The 16336-nt window shown below is 38.6% G+C and overlaps 1 protein-coding gene across 1 annotated transcript; it reads right to left on the bottom strand.

Moving 5' to 3' along the window:
• Window positions 1-8260: 8260 nt before the first annotated feature.
• Window positions 8261-9846, bottom strand: aplnra (apelin receptor a). The gene has a single exon (XM_065247418.2). It carries the CDS (start codon window positions 9647-9649, stop codon window positions 8567-8569), a length of 1083 nt encoding a protein of 360 aa, XP_065103490.1. The 5' UTR covers window positions 9650-9846; the 3' UTR covers window positions 8261-8566.
• Between the last annotated feature and the right edge of the window lie 6490 nt (window positions 9847-16336).

Below are 16336 nucleotides of genomic sequence, written 5' to 3'. Positions count from 1 at the left end.
AACAGAATTTATTATATAGAATATTTCAAGGCCATTGTTCTAACACTAAACACATTTGATGTGCTATTATCGACATAATATACAAATACATATCCACCTCAAAACTGTAGAAAGTCTGTTTAGAACCAGATTGTGGGCTAATTATTTTAATGTGTCTTGCAGCATTTTATAACATGTTACTGAAAAGGTGTATTTCGCTGTGAAGTAAATATGTAACCACTAGGGAGCAGTTACTTCAAGCAAATGTAACTGAACACAAAGCAGATGATCAAGGAATGGAATCCTTGGAATGGAATCGTGCGCCACCTTGAGGACAAAAACTGCGCTTCTCATATCAAATCATTTTATTAACTTATGTTTAAGAACTATTAAACAAAATGCATTAAAATTAAAAGGAGTTTTAGAGGAAATTCAGAATTTAGTTGCACCTACTGCAAATAAAATTAAATAAAAAAAAATCTTGAATATTTGGAAGTGACAAGAAACTACTGAAAAACACTAAATGCATAGTTTGCTTTTTTGTTGGGCTTTTTTGTTGCACTTTTTATTGTGGATAGGATTTATTGCCATTTGTTGATGTGTGCCGGGAAATTAAACAAATCACTGAAAAAATATAAACCTTAATTTTTATACATTAACTGTAAATATTAAAAAAATTTAATGAAATAAAAATGTCAAGAATGAGTAATTAGAAATAAAATTTAATTGGAAATAAAATACTTGTTATACCAGCTTGTGTCAACAGATGGCGGCGTTGAACAGGTTCAGATAATATATGGCAAGACAACTAAAACATCTCACCTTTCCATGTTGGAACTAAGACCATGCAGACAAAAATTCCAATGAAAATGAATAGCAGCTATAATCTGTATATTAATATGTTAATAACAACGAAAACCTTTTGCTGTCAAACAATATTAGTCTGAAGTGTCCTCTTCAGAAATTAGTACATAAATATTAATGAAAATCTCTAGCATCACTCAATGATACTATGTAATGATATTTAAGATATGATTTAAAATTGTTTTATCTATAATTTGATGGGACCTTATGGTTCATGCACTGTTAAAAAAAATGCAGCATGAAGTTAAAACAACTTTGTCAATTCAACCTACTGTTTTACGTGTTGGCCTCTGATGAGTTGATATAAATTATAAAAAAAGTTGAAATTGTTTGACTTAATTTGTTAAGTTAAAGTAACAAAATATACAGTGTGACTACAACATTGTAGTTGCTCAGTTGCATAGACCTGAAAAAGATGCCGAGGGTGATCAGTGTTGTCTCTGTTAACTTAAGCGTGACTATGTTGGTATGCTGCTTTGCTTTCCAAGACCTCCATAGAGGATCATATCTCTCTCTCTTTCTCTCTTTCTCTCTTTCTCTCTCTCTCTCTCTCTCTCTCTCTCTCTCTTTCTCTCTCTTTCTCTCTGTCTGTATTTGCTCACTTCCCGCCTCTCTGTAGCTTTGATGGGGTGCCATGTATCTCTCACACTGGAGGTCTTTTCATTTGGAGCACCTGTCGGGAGGAAGCAGGGATGGCGGTTTGTTGTTGCAGGCAGCGAATTCACAGCAACAGCCAGATGAGACAGAAGTGTGTGTCTGTTTGTGTGGAAAGATCCATGGAGGTGAGAGGTAGATGGTCATTTTTAGACTGATGGTGCTGAAAAAGGGCTCTAGTCAAGTTTTTGACACCGTTTTGTGTGTCTGCACTTGGACTGAATCTCTGTTAGGTTGACCAACATGTTTCACCTTCTCTGCAGACCACACACATTCACTAAAGTCATTCAAACCTCCAAAATAGATGTGTTAAACAACATTTGTCATTGATCAAAAGGCAGACTATTGCTCTGTATTAGCATTAAACCATCATCGTTTTAAAAATTAGGCATCATATTAATGCATCGGACAAATATTTATACATCACACCCACATCTTACATGGAGACAGCAATCCCGGGGTGCATTTCAAAAAGTTTAGTAAAACAAAATGATGAGTGAAAAATTAAGCAAGTTAAATTTTGTTAAAAAATAATACAAAAATCATTACTCATGTGCATTTTAAGGCAAAACAATGGCAATGACGTATGTTAAGATATGCCAGTGCAAGATGTTTTTAAATTAAGGCAGCTCAAACATGCATTTCAATCTAGGACAAAGATAAGCCATGTCCGGGGCGGTTTCCCAGACAGGGATTCTTAGATTAAAATAAATGTAAAAAATGTCCAAACTGAAAACAACTATTGACATCAGTGCTTATTGTTTTTCCTCAAAACACACACAAGTAATGTTTTTAAGAATGCGCGTTTGTTAAAACTAATTACGTCTCCTAAAGTAAGGCCTAGCCCTGATTTAAGCTAATCTCTGTCTGGGAAACCACCCCTTTCAGTTTAAAGGAACATAAAATTATTTTACTCAATATTTGCATGCTAAATAATTTTTTATGCCCTATTAAAATTTCACGTTTCAAGTCAAAGCCACATTGCCTGTGTGGACAGTAAGGTAGTCCTCTATGTATTTAAACAGAGTATAAGAAAGCAGAATAATGCAATAACACATTTTTTTTGTCTGAACACCTGTACACGAACGTGTGTTGGAGAGTGTGAGGCCGGATCTGGATGTAGGGACGACTCATCCTTCCTCCTGGAGTTACAAAGAGGTCGTTTAGGTGCCCGTGAGAGGATGGCATTGTGTGGGCCGACCGTCCCTGGCTGCCCGTTTGAGAGCTAAATGATTCTGCTGTCACTGCCAGTCCAGCTGGGCACTCGTATACACACACACACACACATAAATGTACTATATCCTCCCGCCTAAATTAACATCGGATGCTAGTTCATCTCCCAGTGCATAGGAGAAGAGAGACACACTGTGGTAATTCCCATCATTCACGTTGTGTTCAATCTGTCAAGGGATCGAAACATCTTGTAGAGTACCTCAGTTTGGTAATATTCATCAAATAAAGATTGTTTGCTTTTTTCTTTAAGGTGAAAACCAACCCCCTTTGATCTTTATTATTTCAGTGTTAAACACATAACAATGTGTTTTTCCCCATACAATGACATAATTTGTGTACTTTTTTAAATCCAGTTCACCTCACGCAAATTCATACAAATTAGCCACCTTACACATCTATGAATTCCAGTGAGGCTCAACTGGATACCCACTGGTCACCATTTACTCATTAAGGACAACAGCACTTTTCTGATGCTGTGTTCAACACAAAAACGAAAATAATATGGAATGATTTAATTTGTCTTTTTTAACATTGTTATGTCATTATAGATCTTGACCTAGTTGAAGCATCCTGAGGAAACAACATGTTTAATCTATTAAAAAAAAACACAATGAGGGGAAGAACGGACTGTTCATAGGGCATCACAAACTTACTCCTCCTTAACATGGACTACATGCAAATAACATTCAAAGGAGCCGATGTGATTGTATGGTGTGGGTACTGTAAACACTGTAAAAATCGTAGAGCATTGCATTAATGCAAAGCTTGTTTGTTTGATCCCATTTAATGGGTAAAAATGTATACCTATAATCCACTAAAAGTGGATAGAAGCATCCAAATGTATAAATGTGTTAATGTAATTCCTGTAGTCATATTAAATATTTGTACTTTAATGTACGTTAGCATGTTAAAAATGTGTGGCTTATTCTTACATTCTTCTTATTATTATTAGACAAACAATACTGACCACAAGCATTTTTTAGTATTGCTTTATTGTTCCTAGGAAAACGTCACTGAACGTCATTGAATGCAAAAATGACTGAAAACAAGTTTAGTCAGCTTTTGTTAGCATTTGAATTGAGGGGCCACGTTGGTCTTTGTCTGATCTGAATTCACAAATAGACAGGTTTGGTCATCTCTAGGTGTGGTCAGTCTCTAGAGTTGAGTTGTAAAGACTCACTTTTACTTTGGTTTTCACATTATGTAACAGGATCATCAACGTCAGGTGGATGTGTGTATTGGTTGTCTCCTCCATTAATGGATATCACTACTACAAATCTCTGTTTTAACAGAATAAGATCATACAGAAAATGTCTTCTCACCCTAAAAAAACTTTATGAAGCAGGTTTGACCCCTTAGATTTGCCATACAAGCTTAGACAGTAAACAGATGCTGTAGAGCTGGAGCCAAATATGAATTCATGAATGAAAGATTTCAGACACCTGTGTAAAGAGAGTGTGCGCTCATGAATAGAGCTTGTTAAAAACGGTTGAAATACACGCAATAGTTCTGCATGAACACATACACAAGAAACACAGAAACAGCACCCCCACAAATATTTCAGTAAAACATATTTAAAACATAAACTACGAAAACAAAAGTACCGGTTTTAGGACAGAGTATACAGCTATACTACACTCTCGAAATAAAGGTACAAGATGGCACAAAAGTTGTCACTGGGGCTTTTTAAAAAGTAAATGTTTGTACCCAAAAAGGTTCATATAACCTCAATGGCATTGTTACCTTAGAGGTACAGTGCATACCTCAAATGTACATCCTCTGTGGCTAAATGGTACATATTAGGACCTTTTTAAAAGGTAGCGTCCCAGTGACAACTTTTGTACCTTTTCTCTGAGATTTTATCATAATTTCTGGACAAACCACCATGTTAGTACCTTGAAATACATTGCTGTAAAAAAAAGAATTGTATTACCTGTTTGTCTTAAAATTTTGAGTTCATTCAACTTTAAAATATAAGCTGTCTCAAAAAAGTTGAGTAGAAATCGTAAAAAGTGTCAACTTTTTTTTAAAAAGGTTGATCAACTCAAATTTTTAGGGCAACCAGGTTACTTGATGATTCCCTTTAAAAAGGCCCTAACATGTACCATTTAGGTACAGAAATGAACCTTTGAGGTACCAATATGTACCTTTAAGGTACTCACTTGCACTCTTCAGACACAAAGGCGGTATTTTTTGAAAGGGTACCACCCTAGTGACAGCTTTGTACCTTTTATCTGAGATTTATTTGTGGCCACAAGTATTGTTTTCTCATTGTTTTTTTTCTGTTTTTAAATCTTTCTCGCCTGGAGTTGGGGTTAGATTTGGGGTTTGGGTTAGGATGTACTTTTATGTATTGGTTTCTACATGTTTTTTTTTTTACTTTTAAAACTATTCTCACCTGGAGTTGGGGTTAGAGTTGGGGTATGGGTTAGGGTGTCTAAAAATGTAACAGAAAGTGATTCTTACCCCAACCCCAAGCAATGGTAAGAAAATAGAAAAAAAAAAAACAAATAAGAAATAATAGATAATATGACAAGAAGAAGAAAGTCGTGCCACGACCACGAAAAACAATTTATGAATATTTGTGACACGATAAAAACATTTGTGCTCAAGGCACGAAAAAAGCTGTATTTCGTGCCATGGACATGAATAAATTAATCAAATTTTTCATGACTATAACACGACATTCTGTAAGATCATGTTGCGAAAGGACAATACAAAAATAATGAACCTGCAATATAAAGAAATTATTTAGGGCTAATCTGGTTCTGTTTAGCCAAACATCACAAAGGATTTATCTGTAATTAACTTTAATAAGAATTCATATATATTCTTAGTTTCCCAGACTAATCTCTGTCAAAGTGACAGAGTTGTACAGCACGCATGTCAAATTTTCTGTCACACAGTAAAGGGAAACCTTAGAAGTCCTACTTTTTCTGGTTCTCTTGCTTGTATGTCAATGTGCGTCTTTCATCAAAGCTCTGCTCAGTATGGCCTCTGTGTTTTGATAAGAGCCTTCATTGTGGAGTCTAGCGTAGGCTGGATGTATTGAGTAATAAACTTTACTCTCACGGTATCTGTCGTTCTGTGTGTGCGTGTTTGCAGTGGAAACAATTGATGTCTGCCTTTCCTAAAAGTGGAAGAGAACTCGACATGACAGCCGGATTAGGTTTGACAACACTGATTAAAAACCACAGCAGAATAACCACCACACACGCATACCTTATGAATATACACAAAACATAAGATGTACGTTCAAGCTTAAAACTATACATTAATATCTAATCAACCGTTTAGAGTGAGTTTGTGCATATACCCAATTTCCCAAGTGATTGTAAACCAGTGATGGAACCCACCTGTCGAGAAATACGGTATGTTATTGAGGGTCTGTAATGATGACAGACGCTTTGCATTTGTGCTCTTTATTTTGAAGGTTAACAGCTGGGAAACACACACATGCACATTTATCATAATCTATTTTCTCTGGAATGCTGTTAATGGTTTATAAAAGCTCTGTATACACACGCTAGCGTTTCAGTACCTCAGCACCTGCTGCAGTTTTCAGAGGAGGCGATAGCTTCATTTAAACTGTATTTTTGCATCTGGGTATCTGACCAAACAATGCAATAATGCTTTTGTGTTCATTTAGACCATCGTATGTATGGGAATGATAATGATTAACTAGTTTGGCCTGTCGTTCAAAACTGAAGGTTGCAAATATGACACTTATTTCCCTCTGGACCTAATTAATGAGATAAAAGAGGGGTCGGGTGGCGGATGGATGCCAAAACAACTGTTGAGGGAGTGTGAAAATGTGCGTTGTGATTGGCAGGATAAAACAAGCATGTTCCAAATAAGCTCATGTCTGATTGAGTTATTTAAAGGCAATCATGTTAGATGTATGCCATATTGTAACCTAAGTTGTAGTTCTCGTGACACACCATGCAATTTTTCACAATTTGTCCTTTTTCTAATCCTGATAAGTCTACCTTATATTTTAATGTTATTTGCTCTTCTTCGATGATGCAACTGGTTATCTTGATTTATTAATGCACTATCGTTCATTAAAGAGGTCATTTGAAAGAGTTTGCAATGCACTGTTATGCATCAGATTGTAATAAAAGATGTTTTGGCTTAGCAAGTTTAAATAAACATGATGATTTCAGTTCACTGTATCACTTGTGTCTACATTTACTGTTAGATAAACTATCACAGACCATGAATATGGTACATTGGCGATTTCAGGGCTTCATGTTTTCTAAGATGACATCATTGCTCTGGTTTATCAGGCTAATGAGATTACCCCATAATATCTCTTTCCCAGACAGTGTGTCTGCCAAAAACAATCTGCCCATATTTATCACAGGAACTCAGGGGTTATCAACACGTGCTCAAGTTCATAGTCAAACTCACTCTGTGTTTATTCACACTTGTTTGGTCTCACTTGCCCCCCACCGCCCCCTTTGATCTCCATGTGCCTGGGTCCTATTGGTTGTGTTGTTGCTGGTTTGTGTGACTCCCTTCTTTAACGGTCATTTCTTTAATGGTCATCTTTTGAAGAAACGCCATTTGCCGTGTGTACTCTATACAAACAGATGATGTCCATTCTGTTTGATTCTTATAGGGTCATGGAGCCTCACGATGTCACTGTCTCCATCAATTAGTATGCATGCACGATTCAGTCTTGTAAGACTGGTCTGTGATGGGTGGTCCTCCCCACCTGTCGCACCAGTTTCTGTTAAATTTAAGATTAGATTTTTAAGTGGGTTTGAAAGTTGCATCACCAACCCATGTTTGATGAATCATAGTTACCTGTTGCACTTCTTTGCGCAAAACTTTTCATGCAAACACTTATAATCTAAATAGAGTTACATAATTTCCTAAAAAGTAGTATATTGCACATGCATGTGAAATGACGCTAAGACGGTGTTGTATTCAAGTCATGTATTTAATACAGTGGCAGTAGTTAGTTACAGAAATTTTAAAAAATATAACACGTGACTTCATGTATATTTTATATATTCATGTACCCCACCCCCCATTCATTCCCTGTCTCCAATTGTCTTCCTTTTTCCTAGAGACATTTGTCAGGAGCCATCTGTCTGTCTGCTCCCCCCAACCCTGTCTGCGCTTTTAACTATCTTATCAAACAGCATCACCTTTGCATTAGCAAACACACAAAATCTTTCATCCAAAAACACACATTTACACCAGAGATTTTGATAACAAAAATTATAATTTTATCTTTTCTTAACAAGTGCTACAGATACTGAACACATTTCCGAACATTGCAAATAAGCCGAAAAAATTGTATGAAAATACTGTACAATTTGCATCTTTACACCAGTGTATACAGGCTTCAACACTCTCACAGCAGTACAAGCACAAGTTCATCCTCAGTCAGTGCAGCATCATTGTGGTTCAGACAACGTTTGGGAGTTACAGTAACTTTTTTTTGTTTACAGGGAAGAAAATTCACCTCCTTTTGTTTGCTTGCATGGTTCTGTGCATGCATGTTTTTGAGTGTGAGGAGCGTGACGGCAAACATAAACAGAGACACAGGCACATTATCCAGCATTCTCTTCAGCAACTCATCCATGAATACAGTAGAGTACACAAAACTATGAGTGTTATTTACAAGCACAGAACAATATGTTCTCCAAGTCCATTTTTTATTAGTTCATAACCACTGGCATTCTTCTCCTTAAACCCCAATGTCCTGCTCAACATCTCCTTTGATGCCGAGGGGGTCACAACAGTCAAAACGGACCAGCCGTCATGTAGATTCCTCCAACCCAGTGTGTTCTCCAATTTTCTGGTTCTTCTCATGCATCTTTCACACTTTGGTGGCCAGTGACTGCACCTCAGACTTCTGAGTCTGAGCGCTGAGAGTCGAAGACATGGAGCTCATGTGACCATGCATGGCCTTCTTTAGGTTCAGCAGACACAGGCACTGCGAGCGAAAGCGCAGGTCGAAGAACGCATAGAGGAACGGGTTGAGGCAGCTGTTGACGTACGCCAGGCATGTGGCGTACGGATGGGCCAGAAGCAAGAAGTGGAGAAAGCCGCACGAGGTGGGTGCCAAGTCCAGGTAAGACAGGGCGTCCATGCTCTTCAGCACGTGGAAGGGGGTCCAGCAGAAAGCGAAGACCACAACCAGCGTAGTGATGATCTTGAGAAGACGCCTTTTCTTCTGGTCTTCCTTCCTCAGGTGGCTGAAATGCCGGGTGACCGTGCAGCCGATGAAGCAATAACAGACGGTCATGGCCAAGAAGGGCAGCAGAAAACCCAAGGCGGAGGAAGAGAGGCTCAGTCCTGCGATCCACAGGTATTCGTGATGCTGATTCATAGTGACCATGCTGAAGTCCATTGCGCAGGTGGTGCGGTTGCTCCCAGCATCATCCACCGTGGTGCGAAACAGGAGGGTGGGCACTGCCAGCACACACGACAGGAACCAAATGGCACCCAGCGATGCCAGCATGGTGCCACGGGATCTGAGTCGACCACTGGACAGTGAGTGGACGATAGCGAGGTAGCGGTCAAAACTCAGACAGGTCAGGCAGAAAACACTCGCGTACATGTTGACAAGCACCACATAGCTGCTGATTTTGCAGAGGGCAACGCCAAACGGCCAGTGGTAGCCGAGCGCGGTGTACACCGCCCACAGAGGCAGCGTGATGACGAACGTCAGGTCCGCCAGCGCCAGGTTACCGATGTAAACGTCCGCAGCGCGCCGTTTGGATTTCGCGCGCCAGACGGTGAACATAACCACGCCGTTACCGGAAAGCCCAAGGATGAAAATCAGCATGTAAAGAACTGGGATGAGAGAGTAAGACGGCTCCCACTCCGAGTAGTCGCATGCCGTCTCATTATCTTCATAGTAATCGTAAGTGTCCGTGTATTCCGGTGTTGACTCCATTTGGTACTTCAATTTCAAGTCTTAAAACTCACAAACTCGATTTCTTGCGTATTTTTATCCAAAAGCCTGCTCTTGTATTGAGTTGATTGAAAAAGCTTGTTTCCCCCCCTAAAATAAGCAGTCTGAGCAGGTTGAGGTAAATAATCTGAGGTAAATCTCTCCTCACTGGCAGCTTGCATAAACGCGTCTGTGCGAGGGAGAGGAGCGCCCTGTCTTTTTAAACTCCGGACTTCTCACCCCTCCCTCTGGACCCGTATATCGGACCCCCTTATCTCAGCCCCCCCATACACACACTCCCACCCACCACGGCACACCAGCCCCCCAGTCACACGGCAGGAGCGACTGCGTGTCAACAAAGTGGGCTCAGCGCTTGTTTTTCTTCATAATGAAAAAGTAATGGCTCGCTCCCCTTTCAAGTTAGATTTAACTAAACTTTTATGACAGAAGATGTTTTTGCGTCACGTCTCATTAGCGACACTGTCTTAAAATGAAAGGAAACGTACACAGTAAGCCCTATAATTTGAACTGATGTTGTCGTCAATGGGTTTCCACACCAGTGTACATTTGTTCATTTAGCTACGTCACGCAAACCGAATCATCCACATCATAAAATGTTTGCAGTAATGTTGATACACTAGGCTATTTGATTTATAGGGGAGTATCTTTTTACTTATTGTCTGTAATTGGAGTGTAAATCTGACTTGTCACTAAATTAAATGGAAGTAAACTAATTTCAACATGGCAAGCCTGAACAGGTTTTAGACAGGTTTCCCAGTGAAACCAGAGCCTTGAAGCAAATTATAATGTTAAAGAGGCACTGCTCCGTGATTTCCTCTCACTCAAACATTACATCAGGGTGACATTCAGTGACTTCAAACGCCCCACTTCCACAACAACACATAACACCAGTCTCTCTCTTTAATATGAAAACATCTTCAGACACATACATACAAAGGAAAATATACATAATTTATAGTTAGTATATATTTTTTTGGTTTATAATATGGACGTTTTTTAATGCTTATCGTATTTATAATTAATATATTTATAATATGCTTTATTTTATACAAATAAATGATGAATCTAAACGCTAATTATTATTTTGTATTATTTGTATAGCTTACTATTTTTATATCCTATTCATATTTTATATAGGCTAAAGTTCTTTCATTTGTTTCCATGCTTTCAGGTAGAAATTCTCACGAATATTTAATTCGATAAATCGCAAAATCCAATTATTTGCAGTCAATCCTAATAAAAAAAGAATAATTCTGAAATGAATTTTAGGTATACATTTAAAAACACTCCGAGTGTCTTTAGTGATTAGATTACACATCAGCAGAGTATTTGGATGTGTGTGAATTTAATTCTCACTTTCATGAATATATTTGCATGATAATAGCAAACGCAAACTCGCAAAATAAACAAAAACAAAAGGAAACGACGCATTTACGTTAACGAGTTTCTTTAAGGACGCGTTGTTCGCGCGTTACGCCCAATTTGCAGTACCTGAAAAAGGGCAGTTAAAGCCCAAATAGCTTAGGCAGAAAAGACTGCAATTCACATTCAAAACAATGAAAACTAGCCTATACATAACTTTGCTGTCGTTCAGCATCCTCATGCAAAACTCTGCGCAAAGGTCATTTAATACATATCTGCACCACTATCACAATACAAACAATCATTTACACACACAAATCTTGTTTAACTTCATTAAATTAATGTGCAATCACTTTAAGAGGATCAGTGTTTAAATCCATCATTCAAAGCAATGATGAGATCATCTGCAGATCTTTTCAAATAGTTGACCCTAATGAGCTCTCAGTATCTCCCACTTATTTGCTGCAGCAGGGTTGTAACCTTTCAACTAAATTAAATAAAATAAATGTAGCATTTTACTTTTATATGTTGTTCCACAAATATCTGACTCATGTTAATTTAAACTAACATTTAATTGGTTAGATTTTAAGCAGTAAACGTGTGCAAATGCAAATCTCTTTAAATGCACCGGATTAGATACAATATGCATGAATCTGGTCGCTTTTGGTAAAGCAGAGGTTTAAATAAATGGATGTTCCCCATTAATGCTGTAGATTTTGTCAGCACATGTCCATAAAAATACAATCTTCAGAGTTTTCATTAGATCTAGGGCGTAAAAACACAGATCTAAAACATTGCAAGGCTTCTTTAAATATTAATTAAAAAAATTCAGAAGCTTTTAAACATGTTAGGGTGGATATCATATATGAGATTTCATACAGAGGAATGAATACAGTTATTATATGCATGTACGCTCATAAAATGCTCATGATGATAATAAAGTTGATTCCTCATTTTTCTTTCCCCATACACAGAAAGTCGCTATCACAGAAATGTATTAATTTATTTGTGTCCATGCATGGCCCGAAATTCAGCTTTTTCATGCCTTGAGCACGATTTTCTTTTTCTTGTCATTTTCTGTATTGTTTTCTCATTGTTTTTTCCTTCTTACCATTGTCGCTTGGGGTTGGGGTTAAAATCACTTTCTGTTACATTTTTAGACATCCTAACCCAAACCCCAACTCTATACAGCTCCAGACGAGAATAGTTTTAAACGCGGAAGAAAAACATGTCGAAACCAATACCCAAACCCCAAATCTAACCCCAACCCCAAGCGACAATGATTTAAAAATAGAAAAACTATTTATAGAAATTTGTGTGTCACGAAAAAGACATTCGTGCTCAAGGCTGAAAAAAGCTGAATTTCGTGCCATGTACTTGAATAAATTAATCAAATTTTTCGTGACTACAACAAAACTTTCCGTGAGATCATGTTGCCTCAACACACCTGTTAAATGACCCTTTCACTGTCTTAGTGAGAAAACCTTTAAAAGCAAAATATAATAAGCAGAAATATGCTTCATATTTTGGCATTATCACTGAGCTTTTCCTAAACTGTTGAAAAATTATGGCCACAAATTATCATATCATTCTGAAGTCTGTGTAAGTCAGATCCTGCTGTCCAAAGAGGTGACTGGTTTGCTCTCTGAACCCCTATAATCTTTTGCCCTACCCATGTCTGCCCCTCACCCCCTTCCTCTGCATGTTGTTTTTGGTAGCCCTCTGTCAGGGCCGGTTTTTGCTATGGGCAATGTGGGCGAACGCCCAGGGCGCAATCTACGTGAGGGCGCACGAGCGCATTCAAAAAAAAAAAAAAAAAAAAACATCAAAGCGGTTTTTTAGACTAACGCTCATTTCCATGTCAAGTTAGTGCTGAGAGTCATACACAGGTTGTGTGCGTGTCAGAAGAGGCACGGGAGAAAGGGGCTGGCCAACTTGCAACTCCAAACCGCTCGCCTTATAGGGGGCGAGCGAGGGATAGACTGATCCCAGGCCAGAGGCCACACAACACAAACTGCTGCGTCTGCTTCCACATAAATTGTATTTTTCATTCCTAAAATTAACATAGACCCATATACCTACGAAAATGTTATCAATTGGATTTTGTGAAAAAAAAATCTGTAGAGTCATCTACGTGACTCACGTCACGTGACACCGGTTGATTGACGGGCGAACGGATGTTGTTGGCAAAATGTAATGCAAAGTTAATGATGTCGAGTCTTCATCATCATCATTCCATGGATCGAATTAAAAGACCAAAGAAGCCATAAGTTGCCCAGATCAGAAAAAGAAGATGAGGAAAAATTATAAAGATAAAGGTATGCCGATTTATGAGTGACGACGTGAGTGAAAGTAGGAAATAGGCTAACGTTATTTATATTAGCCTTGCTAATATGTTGCTATTAGCCACAGAACACGACTGTTTTTTTTGGTTTTAGTTTTGCTGAACTAGCAACTATTAGAATTGAGGCACCATGTCATGCAACTAAATTCACCCATAGGCAACACACACAGTCTAGTTTGTGTTTGCAACACAACAAGTGCAAACTCACACAGACCTCCTGACTGTGTCCTTTTTTATTGCTATGTACGCTATATGTGAACTTAAATAACTTCTAATATAAATTGACATGCCATTTTGTAAGCTACACAGTGATAGCATTTTAAATAATTTTAGTGTATGCTTAGCATTTGTTAACATCCTATAAACTAATAAAATATGTGTTATGGTCATTTTAATTGGGTAACTGATGCGTGATGTAAGTGTATCTAACTTACATATTGTATATTAATTGTAAATTCAGGGGCACTTCTGAAATATTTTGGAGTTAGAGCACCCACTGGCAAAAATGAGGAGTCAGATACTTCCACAGCAGCCATGGCCAACAGACATGTGTGTTTGTGTGTGTGTGTGTGTGTGTGTGTGTGTGTACTGTATTACATTTATTTATCTTGTTTTTCTCTGTTCTTGTTACCTTTTTGTATTTAAGATTATATATAATAAAATAATACATGTTGGTGGCGGGATTTGGGGGCAACATTTTTTTCTGGGGGCGGCGAAGGGATGGTTCGCCCAGGGCGTAAATCTAGCCAGGACCGCCACTGCCCTCTGTGCTTCATATCGGGAGTAACTAAAACACTCCACACACACACAGCCTAGCAAAAACAACAGAGCAGTTTCCTGCTCAAATAAGTCTGACAGACACTCCAGTGAGCCTGCACCCTCTAGTGGATACTTCTAGACATTTATGCACACGTGCACGAGGATGTTTGCACAAAGACGCACTTATAAGGACAGATGCTTTTTTTGCATACTTCAGTGCTGTGCACGCACAAACTGGGTTGTTGGAGCGAGGAGTGGGAATACATTGGAAATGCTATTCACACCCCACTCTTACCACGTCAATCGTCGGCATGGAGTTTCTGGCTTCTTGGGACAAACACACGCAGTGCTGCTATCTAGCTGACTCTGGAGAGGCCTGAACGCCTGCTGCTCTAATAGATCCTTTAGATAAATAAATAAATCTACAAATTTAAAAAATAAAAGAATCAATGGCTTGAAACAGATGGTTAGATTAGACTTTCAAGCACATGAGCAAACACATAACACACAGCTCTAATGGTCAGATTAGGCAGATGAAATGCAGATCTTAACCAACAAGCCCTTTGTAGTAACACATTAAACTTTTCTAGTGACAGCTCTGTGTGAGCATGATTTACTCATAGATATTTTATCACTGATTATACTCGTTCATGTATTGATGAAGCTCATTAGGGAGGGGGTAAGAGATTGTGAATGGTCTGGGGTAAATATGTTGAAAGTCAGACCTATGAGCACGAGTATTTTACCAAGGTAGACGAATGCTAGGAGAAAATGTGTGTATTTAGTGATAGCATCGTGTTTGTCTATATGCACCAAAAAGTTTAACTGAATGTGTGTCCTGACTATTTGTGAGACTGCTCATTATTATTGTTTTGTGTTAAGAGTAAGACCACACAGAAATAGCAACTTTGAGTGTAAGTATGTGTGAGACCTCATAGCAGCTGTGTTGTTTTTTAACCCTTGTCCTCTGCGATGCAAGTTGAGGTGTTTCTTTGCTACCGAGGCTCATACAGAAACATAAGGTATGTCTGCTTTTGATTTTGTGTTAAATTAAAATATTAACCCTATACTGAAAAATCCAGCAAAGGCGGGCATAAGCTGGTAGGTGGTTTTAGCTGGTTTAAGGTGGCGGTAGCTGGTCCTACAGCCTGCCAAAGCTGGTCAAGATGGTGGGTCAGCTGATCTTCCAGTCCAGCTAGACCAGCTTAAAAAGTGACCAAAACACAGCTGGACCAGCTAAAACCAGCTCACCAGCTTATGCTGGTTTAAGCTGGATTTTTTCTGTAGGGAAGTGGCTATAAAACTTTTAACACACTCAAAAAAAGAAGGTTAAGTCTTAGCCCTATCTCATAATGTCTCATTTGTCCAAATAAAAACTTAGAGATAGATTAATCCTGCAGTGGAAGTGCATAGGTCACAACCTTTTTATTACTACAACTGGGATGAAGCCAGAATTCCAGAAATGAATTTCCATTACTCCAATATGTTGGCACTTTGCACAGAAGGGTCTCTTGCTCTTTCCGAATCAAAGCCCAGTGTGAATGAGGTTTACACAAACACACACAGTCTCACACAGACAGGCAGAGCACTCTGGCATGGCCAGATCTAGAAAAGGTAAATCTACAGGAGGGGTGTGAGCTGTAATTTGGAACTTGTTTGAAGTATACAGCTGTTAGGCACCTAACACGTCAGATTCGATCTCACTGTTTGATTTGTGGCACTTCAAACCTCACGAGGTGTGTGCTTTTCTGCTATTGTGTGTCACCAAATGCCTGGGGTTCAGGTACTCTCAGGGCATTAAGAGGAAGGGAGGTGGGGTTCAAAAGGTTTTCCGTTGACACAAAATATTATACAACTTTCTAATTATTTTCTTCCATGTTGTGTATTTTTAGTTATTCGGTTCTCTCTGTTGTAAATACAATGTCACGGGTTTTAATACAGGTATGCTAAACACCAAAAAACTCTCTCTGACCAAATCACACCAATGTGCTACACAACACCCCACCACACACACGCACACACACTAAAGATCCCAATCTGTTGGTTTAGTGGCCGCAGTGAGCTAATTCATTGAGATGTAAAGAGCAATCATGAGTGTTTATTTGCATTTCAGCTTAGTTAGTTAACTTTCACTTCTGATTAGATGTAGAGTTTTGTGAGCCTTTGAACACACATGTCTGCTTGTCTCCTCCCAACGGCGCATG

Source organism: Paramisgurnus dabryanus, chromosome 11 (genome assembly GCF_030506205.2).
Source record: "Paramisgurnus dabryanus chromosome 11, PD_genome_1.1, whole genome shotgun sequence".
Classification (NCBI taxonomy): Eukaryota; Metazoa; Chordata; class Actinopteri; order Cypriniformes; family Cobitidae; genus Paramisgurnus; species Paramisgurnus dabryanus.
The sequence above is the reverse complement of the archived record's forward strand: the minus strand, read 5'-3'. Positions and strand labels throughout refer to the sequence as shown.